General features: G+C 37.1%; 1 protein-coding gene across 1 annotated transcript; it reads left to right on the top strand.

Moving 5' to 3' along the window:
• The first annotated feature begins 1,634 nt into the window (after positions 1 to 1,634).
• ALB (albumin) lies at positions 1,635 to 17,508 on the top strand. Its single transcript, XM_004596189.3, has 15 exons — positions 1,635 to 1,777; positions 2,466 to 2,523; positions 3,396 to 3,528; positions 4,846 to 5,057; positions 5,794 to 5,926; positions 6,421 to 6,518; positions 7,853 to 7,982; positions 9,461 to 9,675; positions 10,627 to 10,759; positions 12,039 to 12,136; positions 13,285 to 13,423; positions 13,972 to 14,195; positions 15,398 to 15,530; positions 16,086 to 16,153; positions 17,329 to 17,508. Exons 1-14 carry the CDS (start codon positions 1,699 to 1,701, stop codon positions 16,125 to 16,127), a joined length of 1,827 nt encoding a protein of 608 aa, XP_004596246.2. The 5' UTR covers positions 1,635 to 1,698; the 3' UTR covers positions 16,128 to 16,153; positions 17,329 to 17,508.
• Positions 17,509 to 17,841: the final 333 nt, after the last annotated feature.

Raw genomic sequence — 17,841 nt, 5'->3', positions numbered from 1 at the left:
AGGGCCCGCTCTTTCCAGGAAGGTAGGAGAAAAATTTGCATAATTTATCCTAGAAAGAGCTATTTATTTTTATTTAGAACTTTCAAGTCATTTTTTTTTCTTCTTCGATATAGGTTTCTGTTTACCCAAGGCCTGAAAGACGAGTGTGCTACGTTGTCAACTTGTTAAACACAAGCCAACCAACCAAAAACCCCACCCAAACGCTCTGTTATCTATTTTTGCCTCCTCTGTGCTTGATCATCTAATTGTACAAATTCCTGAAGAGGACGTGAAGTAAATAATTAATGGAGGGTATGTTTCAATCATGATAAGCATTAGTAGGAAAAATAATTCTTCTTGTCAGCATTCATCAGACTGTACAATTTATTGTTCACAAAAAGTGTAATATACTTTTTCTGTAATACTGTGGAGCAGTGTGATTGACTTGGTTGACTCAGATATTTAATTATCTATCATTATAGTGGTTGGGGGCAGAATTTTTTCATTTTCAGATCAAAAAAGCAGAGGAAATTTAGCTCACAAGAGGTAAGATCAGGACCTGAGTTAGGTAAAGTGGGGAAAGATTTAAAAAAAAATCTGTTTTTTTTTTATTAGACATAGTGCTAACTTAAAAAAATTAAAGTAACTTCATGGAAGAGCACGTAATTTTTCTGTTGTGAGGAATGAGAATGGGGGAACATGCGCTAGGAATAGAGCAAATCCCACATCTGTGAAGACGGCAGGGTTCCTATAACCCTGAGGTGCAACCAGGACAGCGACTCTCCTTGAGTGTAGAATGGCAGCAAAGACCTCCAGAACTGTCCTTCGTGTCTGTTTTTCCTCTTTGTCTTCTTAGCTGAGAAGGAGACACACACGTTGGATCTCAGTATCCTACCTTGGAACATGAATCACCTGTGAGTAGGAGTAGGGATGAAAACAAGGAAATACCAAATATGAGATGGCTTCAAGAACTTCATGGGAAAATAGAAGTTAATGGTCAGTTTATTTTGGTGCAAAAAAAAAAAATTGAAATCCAAATGCTTTTCTCAAAACATGAATTGCCGGGAATTCTTTTTTTTTTGCCGGGAATTCTTTAAAGACCACTAACATCTAGCTGTTAATTGTTGCCAAGTCTTTTTTTTTATTTTTTCTAAATATTTTGCACTTAAGTCATCAGCAGTTTTCCAGGCAGGACAGTTTCAAAAGAATGTAAGGCATGAAAGCCCTATAATGTTTGTGTAAATTTTTCATTACACTTAGGTAAAAGCATACTTGGAGTTGTTAATATTTGCAATCCAAGACTCACCTCTTTAATAGCTCTTGCTTCTAAGTAAAATCCTTGGTTTGGTTGCATTTTTTCAACTACCATAAACTAAAATGTTCAAATGTATGTTTGCAGATAAAGAACATGGTCATGGATAATAGGTTCAAATCATTTAAACTCTTATGTAAAATTTGATAACATGTTTTATATAACTTCAAGAATTGGCAAGGTCTTGTAGAGGAAAGGGTTCCAGATAGCAAACATGTACAAGGGATTTACTCAAACAATTTTTTGGCAAGAATATTATGAATTTTGTAATCAGCTGAGAGCCAATGAAATTCAAAGATGAGTCTGGTTAATAATCTACAATTATTGGTTAAAGAAGTATATTAGAGCTGAGGTCCCTTCTTTCGTCCAAGCTTTTCTCTTCCTCTTACCCACAAGCCTTTGGCACAATGAAGTGGGTAACTTTCATCTCCCTTCTTTTCCTCGTCAGCTCTGCTTATTCCAGGGGTTTGATTCGCCGAGAAGCACGTAAGAATTCTGATCTTCTATTGCTTAATTTTTTTTATTAATTCTCCTTGTAAAAGATGTTTCAGCAAATCCTGCATCTATCTTTAAAGCATTGTTTTCTCTTAGCTTTTATTGTTAGAATGTGATGGTATTTGGTGAACCTTTATGTGATTGTTTTTAAAATATATTTCAAACATCCTAGGTGAAAAAAAGTAGTGAGAAGTAGTTAGTGACTATGACCTCTTTTTTCTTTTTTGGCACATAAATGAACTTGACATAGTGTCATAAACTTCACAGAATAGTAGAGAAGGCAGAATTTGAAACTGCAGCCATTTCTTAGGCCTATTCATTGTGTCATTCATTACAAAACAAAACAAAGTTTGTGATGCTGATTTTATAGAGTTCATTTTACTATTATTATTTCAGACCATATTCTCAGTGGTTGTTATTAAGCACTGTAAGAACTTTAAATCATATCCAAGTTCTATCTACAAAACTTTAATGATTTTAAATCAGTATATTTGAGAATTGGATAATTCTGTTTATATGTAGCTCATCATCATTTTGAGATTTTCTGTAGGGGGTCAGAGTTCGAATTTTGGAGGAAAGGATTCACCAATGTTAAATGGATTGCAACATAAAACCTAGCATAATAACTTGTTTTCTCCGGCTTCTAATATATCTTTTATTTTTATCCCCCTCCATCCAGATAAGAGTGAGATTGCTCACCGGTTTAAGGATGTGGGAGAAGAAAATTTCAAAGGCCTGTAAGTTAAAATATGGAAAAGTAGATTTGTGCATTGATGATAACGTGGAATATCCAGGCGCTAGAATAGTGTTGTCTAGTACAACCTTCTGCACCGATTAAAGCATTCTGTACCATGCTGACCAATATGGTAGTCATTGACCAACAGTGGCTATTGAATTCTTTAAATATAGCAAGTGCAACTGATGAGCATAGATCTAAATTGTATTCCATTTCAATACATTTAAATCTATGTAGTCACATCTGGCTAGTCCATCAGCTAGTGAAACTCTGAAACTTTTAGACATCCTGCCCTGTAGAAAGGATTATAATCTGGGTTTCGTTTAGCAGCTCAGTTACTAACTTCCCCTTACATTGCAAGTCCTGTGGTCTCTTGGGAACACTTTATTTTTAATTTGATAAAAAAAAACGAGAAAATAGTTTCATTATTAAGGGTCAGTTTGACGCTACAGCCACACTTACATATATTTAAGCATGTTGTAAATATGAGAATAATTCACAATGTCTGAGGAAAACTAGACCTAAAAGATAATTTTGATGCAAAAACATTTTGAAATTCATGCTATGAAGGGTCCTCACAAAGTTCACAGAAAACATGCATTGTGAAAAAATGCATAAATTTCAAAAAATTTTCTTTACCAAAATTAATTCTATTTTACACAAAATTTTATAAGTACCCTACTATATATAGTCTTGTGGCCTACAAAGCCACACATGCTTGATCAGGTCTCAGCTAATACCTGATGTGGGCCATTACAGTAAGACAGGTGTATGAAATATAGAACATGTGAGTAGAATGCTCGTCCTCTAGCATGGTAGCCTGCCTTAGATTAAAATATTATGGTGTTACAAATCCCTATCACTTTATTTCAGGGTCCTGATCGCCTTTTCCCAGTATCTGCAGAAGTGCCCCTTTGAAGAACACGTGAAGTTAGTGAATGAAGTAACTGAGTTTGCAAAAACATGTGTTGCTGATGAGTCGGCAGAAAACTGTGGCAAATCTCTAGTAAGTACATTCTGATTCTGAAGAGTTTTTCTTCTCTTTCAAGTAATCTGAATATTTCAAGGGAAGAAAAATCTTGTTAGTTTTATAAATCATTTTTAAATGACCATGTATGTACGCAACACTCAACAGTTCCGTTGCTTATAGACTGATGAGCCATTGTTTCTTTTGGGAGAGAATGTCATTGTTTCTTTTGTGCTTAGAGTTTAAGAGAGATTTCTTCACTGACACCACACACAGCAGGCTGGGTAGTATTCCAGTGTATGTGTATGAGAGACACTCCCTTTATCCACTCACCTGCCAATGGACACCTGTGACCACATCTCGACTCTCATGAATAGTGAATAGCTCTTTGCGATGAGAGCATGGTTTTTATCTTCAGAAAATGTCACCTGATTTCTGAACTAATTCTGTTACTAGAGGAAAATGATAGCACAGCTATACGTCCTTCATTGTAGTTTTGCATGTTATGGAAACACAAGGCACCCAGTCATTCTGAGGAATTTGGAGCCTCTGACATTTCCAGATAACTCTTCAAAACAAGAAAAAGGATATATTTCTCTAACCACTTGGTTTATTATACCTCAGGAAGGGAAAGAACATTTTTTTTTTTAATTTATCCATAGAGCATTCTCTTCGATTTTTCTTTGTGTTTTTTCTCCCTGTGGGAGAACCATTACATTCAAAAATATCATGGTTTTTAAAAAATGCTAGATTCTAATAAAAAGGTACTTTTTGAAAAATTGATTCTGCCAGGAGCAAAATAATTGGATGACAATTATTTTGTAGCAAAAACGAAAGGGAAGAATTCATTTAGGGAATGAAATACTTCGAGGTAAATATTTCTACCTTTTTTTTAAAATCTGTGTTTTAATGCAGTAACCTAGTACATTGTAGATTATGTTATATCTTTAAGTGGCACTTACTGAGAAACCAGGCCTCTTAAAATGGACTAGGTCCAATAAGAACCGCTGTGAACCCGTTCCTCCCTGGTGTGAATTCACTGGCCACACAGAAGGATGCTTGGCTCTGATTTTTGTTAACAGTGATCACCTTCCTGGTCTTTCACGTCGGGTGAAACACTTGTTAAGGCTATTTTGCCTTTGTGTCTGATCCTCTGTGAGTAAGCATGTGACAGTTGATTTTTTTCAAATGAAAATTACGCCAGTATGGTCAAATGGAGGAAAAGGGCTGAAGGGAGTGTGTCTTTTTCTATGATTTCCTACGCAAGCTTTATCAGTGTGTTACATTCCTTACATTGGTCACTGGCTATACAGGAAACATTTCCTACTAGCTTGACACTTGCTGTTTCCCACATAGCACGACATTTTTGGTGACAAAATCTGTGCGATCCCAACCCTCCGTGATTCTTATGGCGATTTGGCTGATTGCTGCGCAAAACAAGAACCAGAGAGAAACCAGTGCTTCCTCAAACACAAAGACGACAACCCAGATTTGCCTCCGTTTGTGAGACCAGACCCTGAAGTTTTATGCACCGCCTTCCACGACAATGAAAAGGCATTCTTTGGACAGTAAGTCAATGTTTTCATTTTAAAATTGAAAAATTATAGAATAAAGGTATAGATCAATGCTCATTGTTACATTTCTTCAACCAAAATTATTTTCTGCGTTGGAAATTTTGTTGCTGTGACCAATTTAAAAGAAGCACTATTGGATACTCCACAATCCTACACAACAAAAGTATGTTCAAAGTTGTTTTGCTCTTGAGAATGGGCATTTAGCCAAGCGGCTAAAATGCCCAGCATCCCACATTACAGTACTTGGATTTGAGTCCTAGTTCTGGCTCCCAGTTACAGCTTCCCGTAAATGCAGAGCCTGAAGGTAAGGGAGAGCTGGTGTATTTTTGCCTACTAGTTGGCTCCATTTGCTGCCTGCATTTGGGGAATGAACCCGTGGGTGGGAGCTCTGCCTCCCAACACAAATTTTTGTTCTTGAAACAGGATAGGATCTAGACAAAGCATTTGGGATTTGAGACGGTGTGAAGGTAAAAGTATAATATACATATAAATCAGAATTAATGCTATTTCAGTTAGCAACATTGTGTGACCAAAATCTAACCAGACACACATTCACATTTGCCCCTCTGAAATAGAAATTTAACCTTCCCTTTCACTCAAAGAATTACAACCGACCTTTTTTGGTAAGTTAGTCTTTGGGTTTTGAAATCTCCAGGGAGAGTGTTAATGGCTGTTGTTTCCGAAACTGCTATAGAGACCTAATCACCTTCTTTTATTTTTTTAAAATTAGTTATTTACATGAAGTTGCCAGAAGACATCCTTTCTTTTATGCCCCAGAACTGCTTTACTACGCTGAGAAGTACAAAGCCATTCTCACGGAGTGCTGCTCAGCAGCTGATAAAGGCGCCTGTCTGACACCTAAGGTATTCCTGCCGCCAGTGAAAGGAGTTCACCGGCTCATCCTTCCTGGGGCTGGATGGTCAGGGAACTGAGGCCTTCTGTGTCAACTCCTCCCCAACCCCCCGGCCCGACACACAAGCATGCTCAAACAGCCTGCCTCATTTCTATCTTCTCTAAAGATCTCCCATTCTCAGACAACGAAGTTGCATTTCCTGGGTTATTAGCGTCCGCTTTCCTCCCTTTCACCTCTCTGTGGGAGGGCCTGAGACGGGTTTGGATTCCCCAAAGCACCCCACTAAGGCCGGTCTGTTTTGCTTCTTCCTACATAGCTAAATGATTGTAAAAACAAAACAAAACCCCCCTAAAACAAACAAGCAAGCAAACGAGCACTTGGGGATTTAGGTGTTTTAATCTCTTTGAAATTGAATTTAATCTCTTTGAAATTTAATTTGTCAGGTGTTTCTGTGTAGAATTTCTCTTTCTAATATTTTTCCCCAAATACCTTTTCCCCCTCCAGCTTGATGCTCTGAAGGAAAAGGCATTGACTGATGCCTTCAATGAGAGACTCAAGTGTGCCAGTATTCAGAAGTTTGGAGAGAGAGCTTTCAAAGCATGGTAAATATTTTTTTTCCACATGGTTAAAAACAACAAAGTAAATGATGATGGTGAACTTGGAAAAAATTGAGAAATGTGATAGTTTATACAGTGCTATCTAATACATTTTTTAGTATGTAGAAGTTAGAAGTTTAATAGAGGTACAAATAAGAATATCAATGACAATTTAAAATTGTTTCATCTTCTCCTATGAAGCCAGAGGCTTTAGAGGATACTGTCCATTATTATTTTTTTTTGTATTAAAAGAAGAGACAAATATGTAAATCCCATTCACTTACAAAGAATTAGGGCCTTATTCTGCTAGTCTGTTACTTTTATGGAGCTGTAGTCAGGATCTTTTATTTCATTTTGTCCTTTCTCCTAATGACCCCTAAGTGTCTATTTGTCCTATTTAGTCCTGTTAATGGAATCCGGTTATCAATGAAGTCAAAATTAATTCTCATTTTCTCAACTGCTACATTTCTTCAGGCAACATTTCCATCCTAGCATTACTTAGCTGGTAGTGGGAGTATTGTTCAATATCTAAGTCAAGAAAAGTGCTCAGTGCCATCATACGCTAGTCAGCAGCAATGCCACCAGAACAAGAGATAAAATGAAGCTAACAGGTGTTACTGTCTTTGAAAACTGTCAATGAAACTATCAAGGCCTTTTATTCCTACCAGTTATATAATAAAAACACACAAAATCAACAAACAAAATGATCCCCACACGAAACAATACACAGATTGGTTCTGGGGAGCAAGTCTGCTTTATTAGGTTTACTTTGGAAAGAATGAGGACATTACCCTTGACCGTCTTACCACAGAAGTTAGATACTGTGTTGGATGAACTTCTTGATAAAACCACACTTAATAAAAGCTCTCTAATGTTCCCAGAAATCTTTGGAAGTCAGGAAAATATGTTTTAATTAAGTAAAAGAAGATAACTTGAGTTTGGGTTTTACTTCCAAGGTGGAGTAATGCTTTGATCTTGCTTTGATCCTCAGAAAAATCCTCTGAGTTAGCATGGTGTTCTGAAGTTCAGAGCAGAGGAAGTAACTTGTTTTAGTCACACTGCTAAAAGTTGATGAAGCCAAGTCTGAAAGTCAGATTTGGGGTTCAAGTGTAATGTTTGTCAACTTGCAACCCCTTTTATAATTCCTTTTGTGAATTATGAGATTTGTTTTCACTATGTGTGCTATTAATTATGATTTAGAACTAGTATTACAATAAGAATTAACACATTTTTAAAATAATTTCTGTATGTTGATTTGTGTTGAATTCCCTTGTTAATATAGTATTTTCCTTTGTGCTTGCACATGGTATAATATTTTTGTGGGAAAATTTCCTTTTTAGGGCACTAAGTCGTCTGAGTCAGAAATTTCCCAAGGCTGATTTCATGGAGATTTCAAAATTAGTGACAGATCTGACCAAGGTCCACAAGGAATGCTGCCAGGGTGACCTGCTTGAATGTGCAGATGACAGGGTAAGGAGCTGCTGCTAGATCCTACGTGCTTCTGTTGGCAGGACGAACAGGAGGGGGTTTTAAAACTTCGTGGACATTTCGACATCCGTCCCTAGCTTCTCATAATACATATACTGAATTATGGGTGGATGCCAAATGTGGGCTGGGATTGTCTTCTATACTTTCATCTGTTCTAATTCTGAGTTTCACCTGCTTTAACCTAGCCATGCATAAATGACTTGGTAAACTCACCTACTGATATATAACCCTTTTCAGTTACATTTGGGGGTATATGAAGGAGGACTGTTACAAGTATAATTTGGAAGGATTGTTTGGGAGGTAGTTGGGGTCAGAGAATAGCCAGTCCCTGAAAAGACTTTTGGAAATGACATGAGAGTGCTTAAAAATGTTTGTGGAAAAAAATAGAATTAAAAGAAAAGTTTATTTTGGTATGCACGTATTTTGAAATCCACACAGTTTGTTCATGACACGCATTTTCCCTGATTCCTTCATATTTCCCCCTTATTCAGTTCTTCTTTTAACTTTTTGTATTTAACATACAAACATTTATTATTCTCTTTCTTCCAAATTTGTAACATAATACTTTCTTCCTTTCTTTAAAAATTAAATACAACTGAATGGTAGCATTTTGATCGATCATGACACCTCCTGGAAAAATTTTTAAACTACTTAATTATTTATTTAATCCACTTATTATTTATTTGAAAGAGTGAGAAGAAGAGACAGGGACAAAATTTCTATTTGCTGTTTCACTCCCCACATGCCTGTAACAACAGCTGGGATGGTTTCTGTCTGAAACAAGGAGTAAGGAATTCTGTCTAGGTCCCCGACGTGATTGGCAGGAACTCAAGTACTTGGCACATCATCTGCTGACTAGTTGGTATATTAGCAGGGAGTTAGATGGGAAGTGAGAGTAGTTGCACTGAACCAGCACTCTGAGTTGGGGCACAGATGTTGCAAGTAGCAGTTCAAACTGCTGTGCACAATGCCTACCTCTCCCTTCAACATTTAAGGCAGTGACTTCATAAAACACAAGGAAGCCCTAAGACTCGTGATCTTGATTTGTTTTTTAAAATTTGCTTTTTCACAATCTCTCATAATCAGACATTCCATTTCAAAATGACTACACTTAGTTATTTTGCAAATACTCCCATTTACTTTGGGAAAATGAATGCTGAGTTTTAAAGAAAACACTTTAAGTTCCTTAAAGTGGAAATGCAAAATTAATGCATAACAGCACTTAATTAAAATAACTATCAAATAAACGATAAATTGCAACTTACCAGTCTTTTTTAATGAAGTAGGAATGTTTTATTTGTTCTGAGGCCCCAGACTTAGAAGACACCTGAAATAAGTTCTTTGAGGGCTTGTTATTACTTGTATGGTCTCAAAACACAGTAAATGTGTTCTGCCCACATTGGGTAAGCAGTGTAGCTATGGCAACTTATGTTGAACAATTTCTGTCACCTTGCTTACAGGCAGAACTTACCAAATACATCTGTGAGCATCAAGACAAAATCTCTGCTCAACTGAAGGAATGCTGTGACAAGCCTCTGTTGCAAAAATCCCACTGCATTGCTAATGTGCATCACGATGACACACCTGCTGACTTGCCCACATTAGCTTCTTTGTTTGTTGAGGATAAGGATGTTTGCAAGAATTACCAAGAGACAAAGGATATCTTCTTGGGCTCGTAAGTAGATAAGGAATTATTTTTAATAGCTTTTTCTTGCATACTTTTTCTTAGTTTTTCTCATATGAGGCTCTGTTTAGAGTTGCAGTAACACATGCCTGTGTTGCCCAGAATGCTGCTTTGCTTAACTCTTCTCTGTCCCACTCTTTAAAATTTGAAGCAATTGGCAGTTGGCTTAAAACATTGTCTTAAAGTAACATGCCCATGACTGAAGGTCAAAGTTCCTCATTCCTTAGGAATTTTTATGGAAATATAGAAATGATGGGTATATGCTATTGATTCAAAGAATATTTCTTTTCTAAAACTGCTTATTTTATGTATTTGAATGAAAGAGTTACAGAGAGAGGGAGAGCTACAATGAAGGAGAAAGACAGAGATCCTCCTTCTGCTGATTGCCTCCCCAAGTAGCTGCAATATCTACGGTTTGCCCTGGCTGTAGCTGGGAGCCTGGAACTCCATCCAGGTCTTCCACTTGAGTGGCAGGGGCCCAATTACTTGGGGCATCTTCTGCTGATTTCCTAGGTACATTAATAGCAGCTTGATTGGAAGTGAAGCTGTGGGTAGGACTCAAACCAGTGCTTGTATGAAATGCTGACTTCTGCACTGAAAAATATTGAATAAAATCATATATATCTCTCAATCCACTTTAACATATAAATAGTAGCATTATCCCAACCTCAAAGAAGAGGAAAGACCCCATAGCTTTAGTGGGATGCCTAAGATGACAGGTGCCAGGTGGCAGAGTTATCAAGCGAACACAGATGGCTTTGACTCCAGGGTCCCGAGTCTTTGTTCACTAGGCTTTCCTGCATGGTAAAAGCTTCGTCAAATCCAGGCTTCAGTACAAGTCTGACTACAATACGATACAACTTAATATAGGTTGCCCTTGAAATCACTTAAGAGATTTTTGTTGCTCATTTGTTCAGCTAAATCTGTTTCCATCTTAATTAGGTTTTTGTATGAAAATGCAAGAAGACACCCTGATTACCCTGTCACTGTGCTGCTGAAACTTGCCAAGGTCTACGAAGCCACCCTGCAGAAGTGCTGTGCCACTGATGACCCTCACGCATGCTACGCCAAAGTGGTGGGTTTCTCACAGGAGAGCAAGGCAGACCTTTGGTTGACGATTCCAATAAAGACAAAGAGAAATAATGCAAGAATGTGAAGTGATATAGGGCACTGTTGACAAATTTCCTTGAGCTGAGTTCAGATCTGTGCTCGTCAACATTATAGGAAAAATACATCTTAAACAGGATGGTTAAACAAAACCACTTTCTAGAATAGTCTAAGAAACAAAGATCTGAAGAGAACAATCTGTAATTTTACAAAAGCTTGACCGAGGCTTTTCTTTCTCTTAATGCCAAAATAAGATAAAGTAAATTTAAATGTCAAAGATTTAATTTAGATATAAAGAAAACTAATTTGATTCCAAGATTTATAAAATGTGAGAATTAATAGCTTTCTCAAATATTGTTTTTGTTTATTTGAAAGGTAGTTACAGAGAGAGAGAGTGGGAGAGAAAAGAGATCTTGTACCTACTGGTTCACTCACCAAATGGCAGCAATGGCTATGGCCTGTGCCAGGTGCCTAGAGCTGCCTCTAGGCCTCCTGCTCATAGGGGTAGGGGTACATGCACTGGGGATATCTCCTACTGCTTTCCCAGGTGCATTAGCAGAGTCAGAAATGAAGCATCCAAGTCTCAACCAGCACCCATAATGGATACAAGTGTCACACATGGTGGCTTAACCTGCTATACTACAATGCCTGAAGCTAGAATTAATATCTTAAGGAGTATTGTAAATCAACTTCCTTAGAATATTTTCAAATCTCTTTAAGGTTTAAGAATAGGATTCCAAGAGGATTCTGGAGGATTTAGGGCTATTACCAGCATATGTAATGGTTTCCAAACCAGTTAGAATCAGAGGAGAGACAATCTTTCCTTAATGAAGAAGCTGCTTATACCTGTCACTGTATTATATCCAAAGACTGAGGTAAAATCTTTCATCTCAGAGAGAGATACTTAAATAGATAGCCCAATACTAATGCTTTATGTGAGTCCTTTAATATGTTCATGGAAATAGGATTAAAGATAAACTTATTTTGGTGCAAATTTTGTTTTAGGTCTGTGCATTAGGAAGGTCTTTTGAAAGTTCATGGAAAATGCACATAATGAACAACCGTGCATGGATTACCAAATGAAATAGGAAGTTTGAATATCATGTGTAGATGTGTTATTGAAGATCTAGTCACATGACTTTGGGCAGAAGGAGGACAGATCTTATCTGAATAGTCAGGTGACTAGGGGGTGACCAGAATACGTTCCTCAGGTGGCACACCATCAGCACTATTCTTTTATGTTTCAGTTGGATGAATTTCAGCCTCTTGTGGATGAGCCCAAGGCTTTAATCAAACAAAATTGTGACCTTTTTGATGAACTTGGCGAGTACAACTTCCAGAATTCGTAAGTATCTCTGTTTATTGGCTGACTCTTTTTTTTATCAGAATTAATTTATAACAATCTGAAGCTTAATATATGGGCCATCTAGTATAAAACTTTTCATAATAAAAATGCAGTTTGTATTTTAATCACTGTTTGTCAAGAAGGACTGGGAATGTGAGATGAAATGGTTGATGGAATGGATAAGCGTATGTTTGTGAACAGAAGAAAAACACTGGCTTCTTGAGACTGTATACATGCAAATCATGGCATGTTGAAAGTGAGGATGCCACTTGAAACTTAATGAATAATTTATGAGCAAATAAAGCATAGCAGTGTTTTATAGAGCCTTGAATGGTGGTAACTCAAGAAATAGTATACAGACTCAACACAAAAATATCATAAAATGAGTTTTGATACATATGTTAATGTTTGGGAAAAGGCTGGATTTGGGGGAGATATATCTAGCCTTTAATGATTAAAACCACATTTCCACACAGATTTTCCTCCCTAGAAGAAGCAGAGACAGAATGGCCTGCTAGATTAATGTCCCAATTTAATAGAATCCTGGCTATGGAAGGAAAGATGTAAAGGGAACTATGGTTCAGTCACGTTTACTGTGCACTCTTCTAACCATGCATGTTTAGGATAGCAACAATGAATAAGGAATAATTTTTTGCTGTAAGTATAGAATAGTCAGATTTTGAATTCCATGGTGATTAGCATCTCAATAAATGATTATTAATTGTCAGATACCATGTCAGGTTAATTGCACACTTTAAAAAAATACATCCCCATTTAGTTCAGTACCCTTGCTACCATATTCTGCACTCACATCTTTCAAGTTTGGGTCAGTGCTGATGTATGATCGTGTTAACCTCTCAAAAGAGTTCATTAAAAAAAAAAGCAATAATATTTTTATGCAAAGTCATGTTCCCTCGAAGGATAAGTCACCTTCCTCAGAAGATACAGTTTTGGATAGAATTCAAAACCAAATTTAACCCGTTGTTTAGGTCTTCCTCCTTTTTACCCCATTACCCTGGAGATAAAGATAGTATGATGAAAATAAGAACATCTCAATTGATTTTGGCTAGTGTTTTCTGATTTATCTACTCCTTGGGAAATGATAACTTCTTGTTTGGCTGAAACACATGATCTGTTTTTTTGCACAGGCTTATAGTTCGTTACACCAAGAAAGCACCTCAGGTGTCAACTCCAACTCTTGTGGAAATAGCAAGAGGCCTAGGAAAAGTGGGCAGCAAGTGTTGTAAGCTTGGTGAAGCTGAAAGATTCCGTTGTGTTGAAGACTACGTGAGTCTTTTAAAATATAATTTAGCCAACAACTATGATTTTTGCCTTTAGATTTTGACAATGGTAACTTTCAGAAGCAGGGGTAGACTAGTGTGTACATACGCATGTATCTGTGTGTATGTACGGCAGTGGCTGCCAGGATTTGTTCAGCTATATTATCTTGCCTATAAAAATGAGGATTTAAATGAGATCCCAAAGACAATAACTTGTTGTTAAAAATAATTTGTGAGCTTTTAGTGTTTTATCCTGGTATTTTCTAAAGTTTCTTTTTAATGTGTTAGTTTAAGAATATTTTCTCCCCGACTCTAACATGTATCTTAGGATATACTGCTTCAACTTTTTTTCATGGATTATTTTCTCAAGTAAATTATTCTTAAATTCAGATACAGTTTATTAAAAGAGAAAAGGCTAAAGTCCCTTTCATGTAGTCCCTCAACCAACCTTGTGTTCGTCATTGCTAGCTCAAGTCGATGCCCTGGAACACAGGTGGTCATGGGAAACTTTCAGCTCCACTTGGTTCAAATTCTGCTCTCTTGCCTATTATTTAGGTTTCTGTGGTCCTGAACCGGTTCTGCGTGCTGCATGAGAAGACACCCGTGAGTGAGGGAGTCACCAAATGCTGCACAGAGTCCTTGGTGGACAGGCGAGCGTGCTTCTCTGACCTGACTCCTGACAACACCTATGTTCCCAAGGAATTTCATGTTGAAACCTTCACCTTCCACGCAGACATATGCACTCTTCCACAACATAAGAGGGAATATAAGAAACAAAAGTGAGGAGTACTCCCTTATTGCTTGTGTTTATAATTTCGATAGTGGGAAATATCAACTGAAATGAGCAACTTTTTCTCAAGTAATGGTTACAATCCCTAGAGAAGATTTTTGTCCTTATTAACTTGATAGAAATGTCTAGAACAAAACAAAATGGCCTTTTTTTCTTAGCAAAAGATTATATTATAATCTTTCCCACAAGTTCTTAATATTTTTTTTCTTCGTTTATGTTTATTATTTACCATGATACATTTTAGTAGGTATAGGAATTTCTTCCTCCCCCTCTCTTCCCTCCTTTCCTACACAAATTCTTTAGAGTACTATGATGGATAGAGGCCGCAGTAAAATATCTTCAACTATCATCATTCAAGTAGGAGGGACTGAGCAATTAATTAATAGATTTGTGCAAGTAGATGTTGTTAGCTAAGTTTGCTCTGTGGTAATCCCAGCAGTCAGGCAATGGTAAGATAGGGTTTTCTTTGGAATGGGATCTGGAAATGTGAATTCTGAGTCTTGACTCCCTATTGCTGTTTAAAGGATTAGACTGGAATTCAGCACAGAAAGTTGCTATCATATTTGGTGGGCTGTCACCATGGCCCCAACCTAGAAGTAATATTATAAAACCTACCATGCCACATTCTTCTTTCTGGCCTTATTGGCCCCGAAGATGTGTATGAAGACAACCACCAGCTTCCGAGAATTTGAATAATCCTATTTTTTTTTGCACCCTTACTGTTAGTTTTGAATGAGGCCAGTTTCACAGACTGAAATATAAAGATATTCAGATGAAGCAATTTTAAAATGGAGTCTGAAATAATTCAAATTATAAGCACCATTTTTAGCTTTCAAATAGCTATAAAATATAACTTTTTAAAATCTGAGTAATATACACATACAATATGTAACAAATTCTAGAAATTTCCTGCCAGGAGATTTGCTGAAACCCAAGCATGATCTTGGGCAGTTTACACTGATGATCTCATCAGCTTAGTCAGCCAACCACAGGAAAGTGGATTTTGTTACCTACTTTATGTAGATGAGACTATTGAGGCTTGTGGTAGGTGTGCCCAGACCTGTACCCCAGAGTTGCCTGGCTTCAGTGTTTATAATAAATGAAGACTATTAGTTTCACCATATCCATTTTGAGGGAAGTAGATAACCTTTGTCCTGTTGTTTTGTGTTTTCTTTTTCTAATCACACGCAGGGCACTTGTTGAGCTGGTGAAATACAAGCCCAGCGCCACAAAGGAACAACTGAAGAAGGTGGTGGGAGACTTCACAGCCATGGTGGAGAAGTGCTGTGCTGCTGATGACAAGGAAGCCTGCTTTTCAGAGGAGGTACTGGAGCTGTGTTCCCTCCATGTGTCCAAGCTCTGATTTGTGTGCTTGTTTGGGGTTTACATATTGAAGCACATGTGGGGCAGGGCTCTCCTTCTGCACATCGCTGTTTTACATGCTGTTTTACAGAATGACTTAGGTACTTTATGTTTTTACCTCTTACTGCCCTGTGACAAGTTGTTAAATGTTTATAATGACTATTCAGTTTCCAAGTTTGAGATGTTTATGAACATAGAAAATAGTTATAAGGCTTGAAGTCTTTTGATCACGAGAACAAAAGTTCACTTAAAAACTTTCTTGCAAAGTGTTGATTTGTGATTAGATTAATTTTACATGGCTGGTCCATTCAATATTTCCTCTTATGGAATAGTAGTAATTTCTTTACTCTTTTTGTGGCCCTGAGTCGGAGTGACTTCCTGGAGATTCTGGTGGAAAAATGGAATTAAAGGATATGATGAATATAAGACTTTCTAATCATCAATGGCTATATAGACACTATTTATCTTAATAATAATGCTCCAATTTTCTCAATATTTGTCATTTCTTTGTTTTCAGGGTCCAAAACTTGTTGAGTCAAGCAAAGCTGCCTTGGCCTAAAACCATCACAACAGCAATAATCTCAGGTAACAATATACTTCTGATTTCTTGAAACAGTCAGTATTATTAAAACTGTAAAGATTGGTCATTTGCAAAGATCCCTATAGACCAGCACTAACCACTTAAAATGACTGCACTGGGAATTACTTTTATTCCCATTTTGTAGCCCAACTCAAGGCTTGTTTAGATAATTAACCCAAGGGGCCATCCAACTAGTAGGGAACAGTGAAGTCAAAATTAAAATCAGAGCTTTAGAGTTAACCACTGGCTTACTCAAAGTCATCCGAGTTAGCAGAGAAATATTGTAAACTTTAAGCAAATCATAGCAAAGAACATCTCTATGCATTAAAAGCAATTGATTGTCAACGACTTCATATGGGTTAACCTCATAGTTCAATACATTTCAATGGATGATAGGATGGAGCCACCTCATATAAACTCTACTTCACAGTGAACAATCACTGTACTACGACTACTACTACTCCTAATTTGTAATGATGTATCAAGATGCTGAATTTTGATAGGATCTCTCTTCTTGCAACAAAAGGTCCCGGCTTGAAACATGTAAACATGGTCCTACTAATTTTGTTTGCAGTGCTTGGAGGAGATTTTAAAATGGAACAATAATGAAACAAGATATTATTAAAAACAAGTTGGCCAACTATTTTCTTAGTATCAAATCACACTTTTCAGGCTGTCTGTGATGTTTATTCCCTTGTTACCACTCTTTACCCATGTAATAACAGCTACTTATTGTGTGTTCAGGCAAGGAAGTAATTTCCTATCAACACAAATGGGTCATTTAAAAACTGCATTTGTTTTGGTCCCAAGTGAAAATATTTTCTTTCTAGAGTTCTAAGTGTGGGAAGATGCTTTTGTTTGTAATGGGTTAGGGAAGAAGCAGACGTTCAGAAAATGACTCTCACAAATGAAGGTCTTTCACAAAGACTCTGACAAAACCTCAGACCCTGAAGCTAGATGGCTCAAATAACACCAGTCATGAAGAGGGTGCTTCCCAACACTGTTGTGCCTCCCCCTTTGTCCATTGGGAGAATTTGGCTACTGTAGGTCAAGCTTAAATTGTTTTTGCTGGTGGAAACTGCAGAAAGAGCATCTAAGCAACTTAGTATCTGTTTTAGTAGATTCCAGAAGTACCTGTTCTATGACAAACAGTAATTGTATTTGTGCTTTTGTTTTGCAGCTTACTCCGAGACCCAGAGAAGAGGAATGAAGACCCAGAGCCTATTCATCTGTTTTACTTTTCTGTTGATATCAAACAAATACCTTGTCAAAGGAATAAAATTTCCTTCATCATTTGGCCTCTTTTCTCTGTGCTGCAATTAATAAACAATGGAAAAGCAATGAGGTGGTTCTGGACTATTATTTTCCAAAGATGTGTTGTCATTTTGAAGAGTCTGTAGATTCTGTGAAAATGCCAGTGTTCTCTCTTACCACACTTGAGTAGAGGGCTTCTAGTTAATGACAAGAGTTATGGATTATAAGTCTTCAGAACAATCTTTATAATTACACCAATTCTAAATAAAAGGATAAAAAGTGTGGTATAGGCGTGACACATCTTACTGCTAGGCGAAGGAGGTACATATAGTTTCAGGATGGTTAGCTGAGCTGGGAATAACAGTGATCTACAAGTAATTTAAGATGGCTTAGGATGGCAATCCCCAAAGAGGGGCATTATAAAAGAAGAGACAAGAGA

Source organism: Ochotona princeps, chromosome 7, assembly GCF_030435755.1.
Source record: "Ochotona princeps isolate mOchPri1 chromosome 7, mOchPri1.hap1, whole genome shotgun sequence".
Taxonomy (NCBI): Eukaryota; Metazoa; Chordata; class Mammalia; order Lagomorpha; family Ochotonidae; genus Ochotona; species Ochotona princeps.
This window is presented reverse-complemented; position numbering and strand designations above follow the sequence as displayed.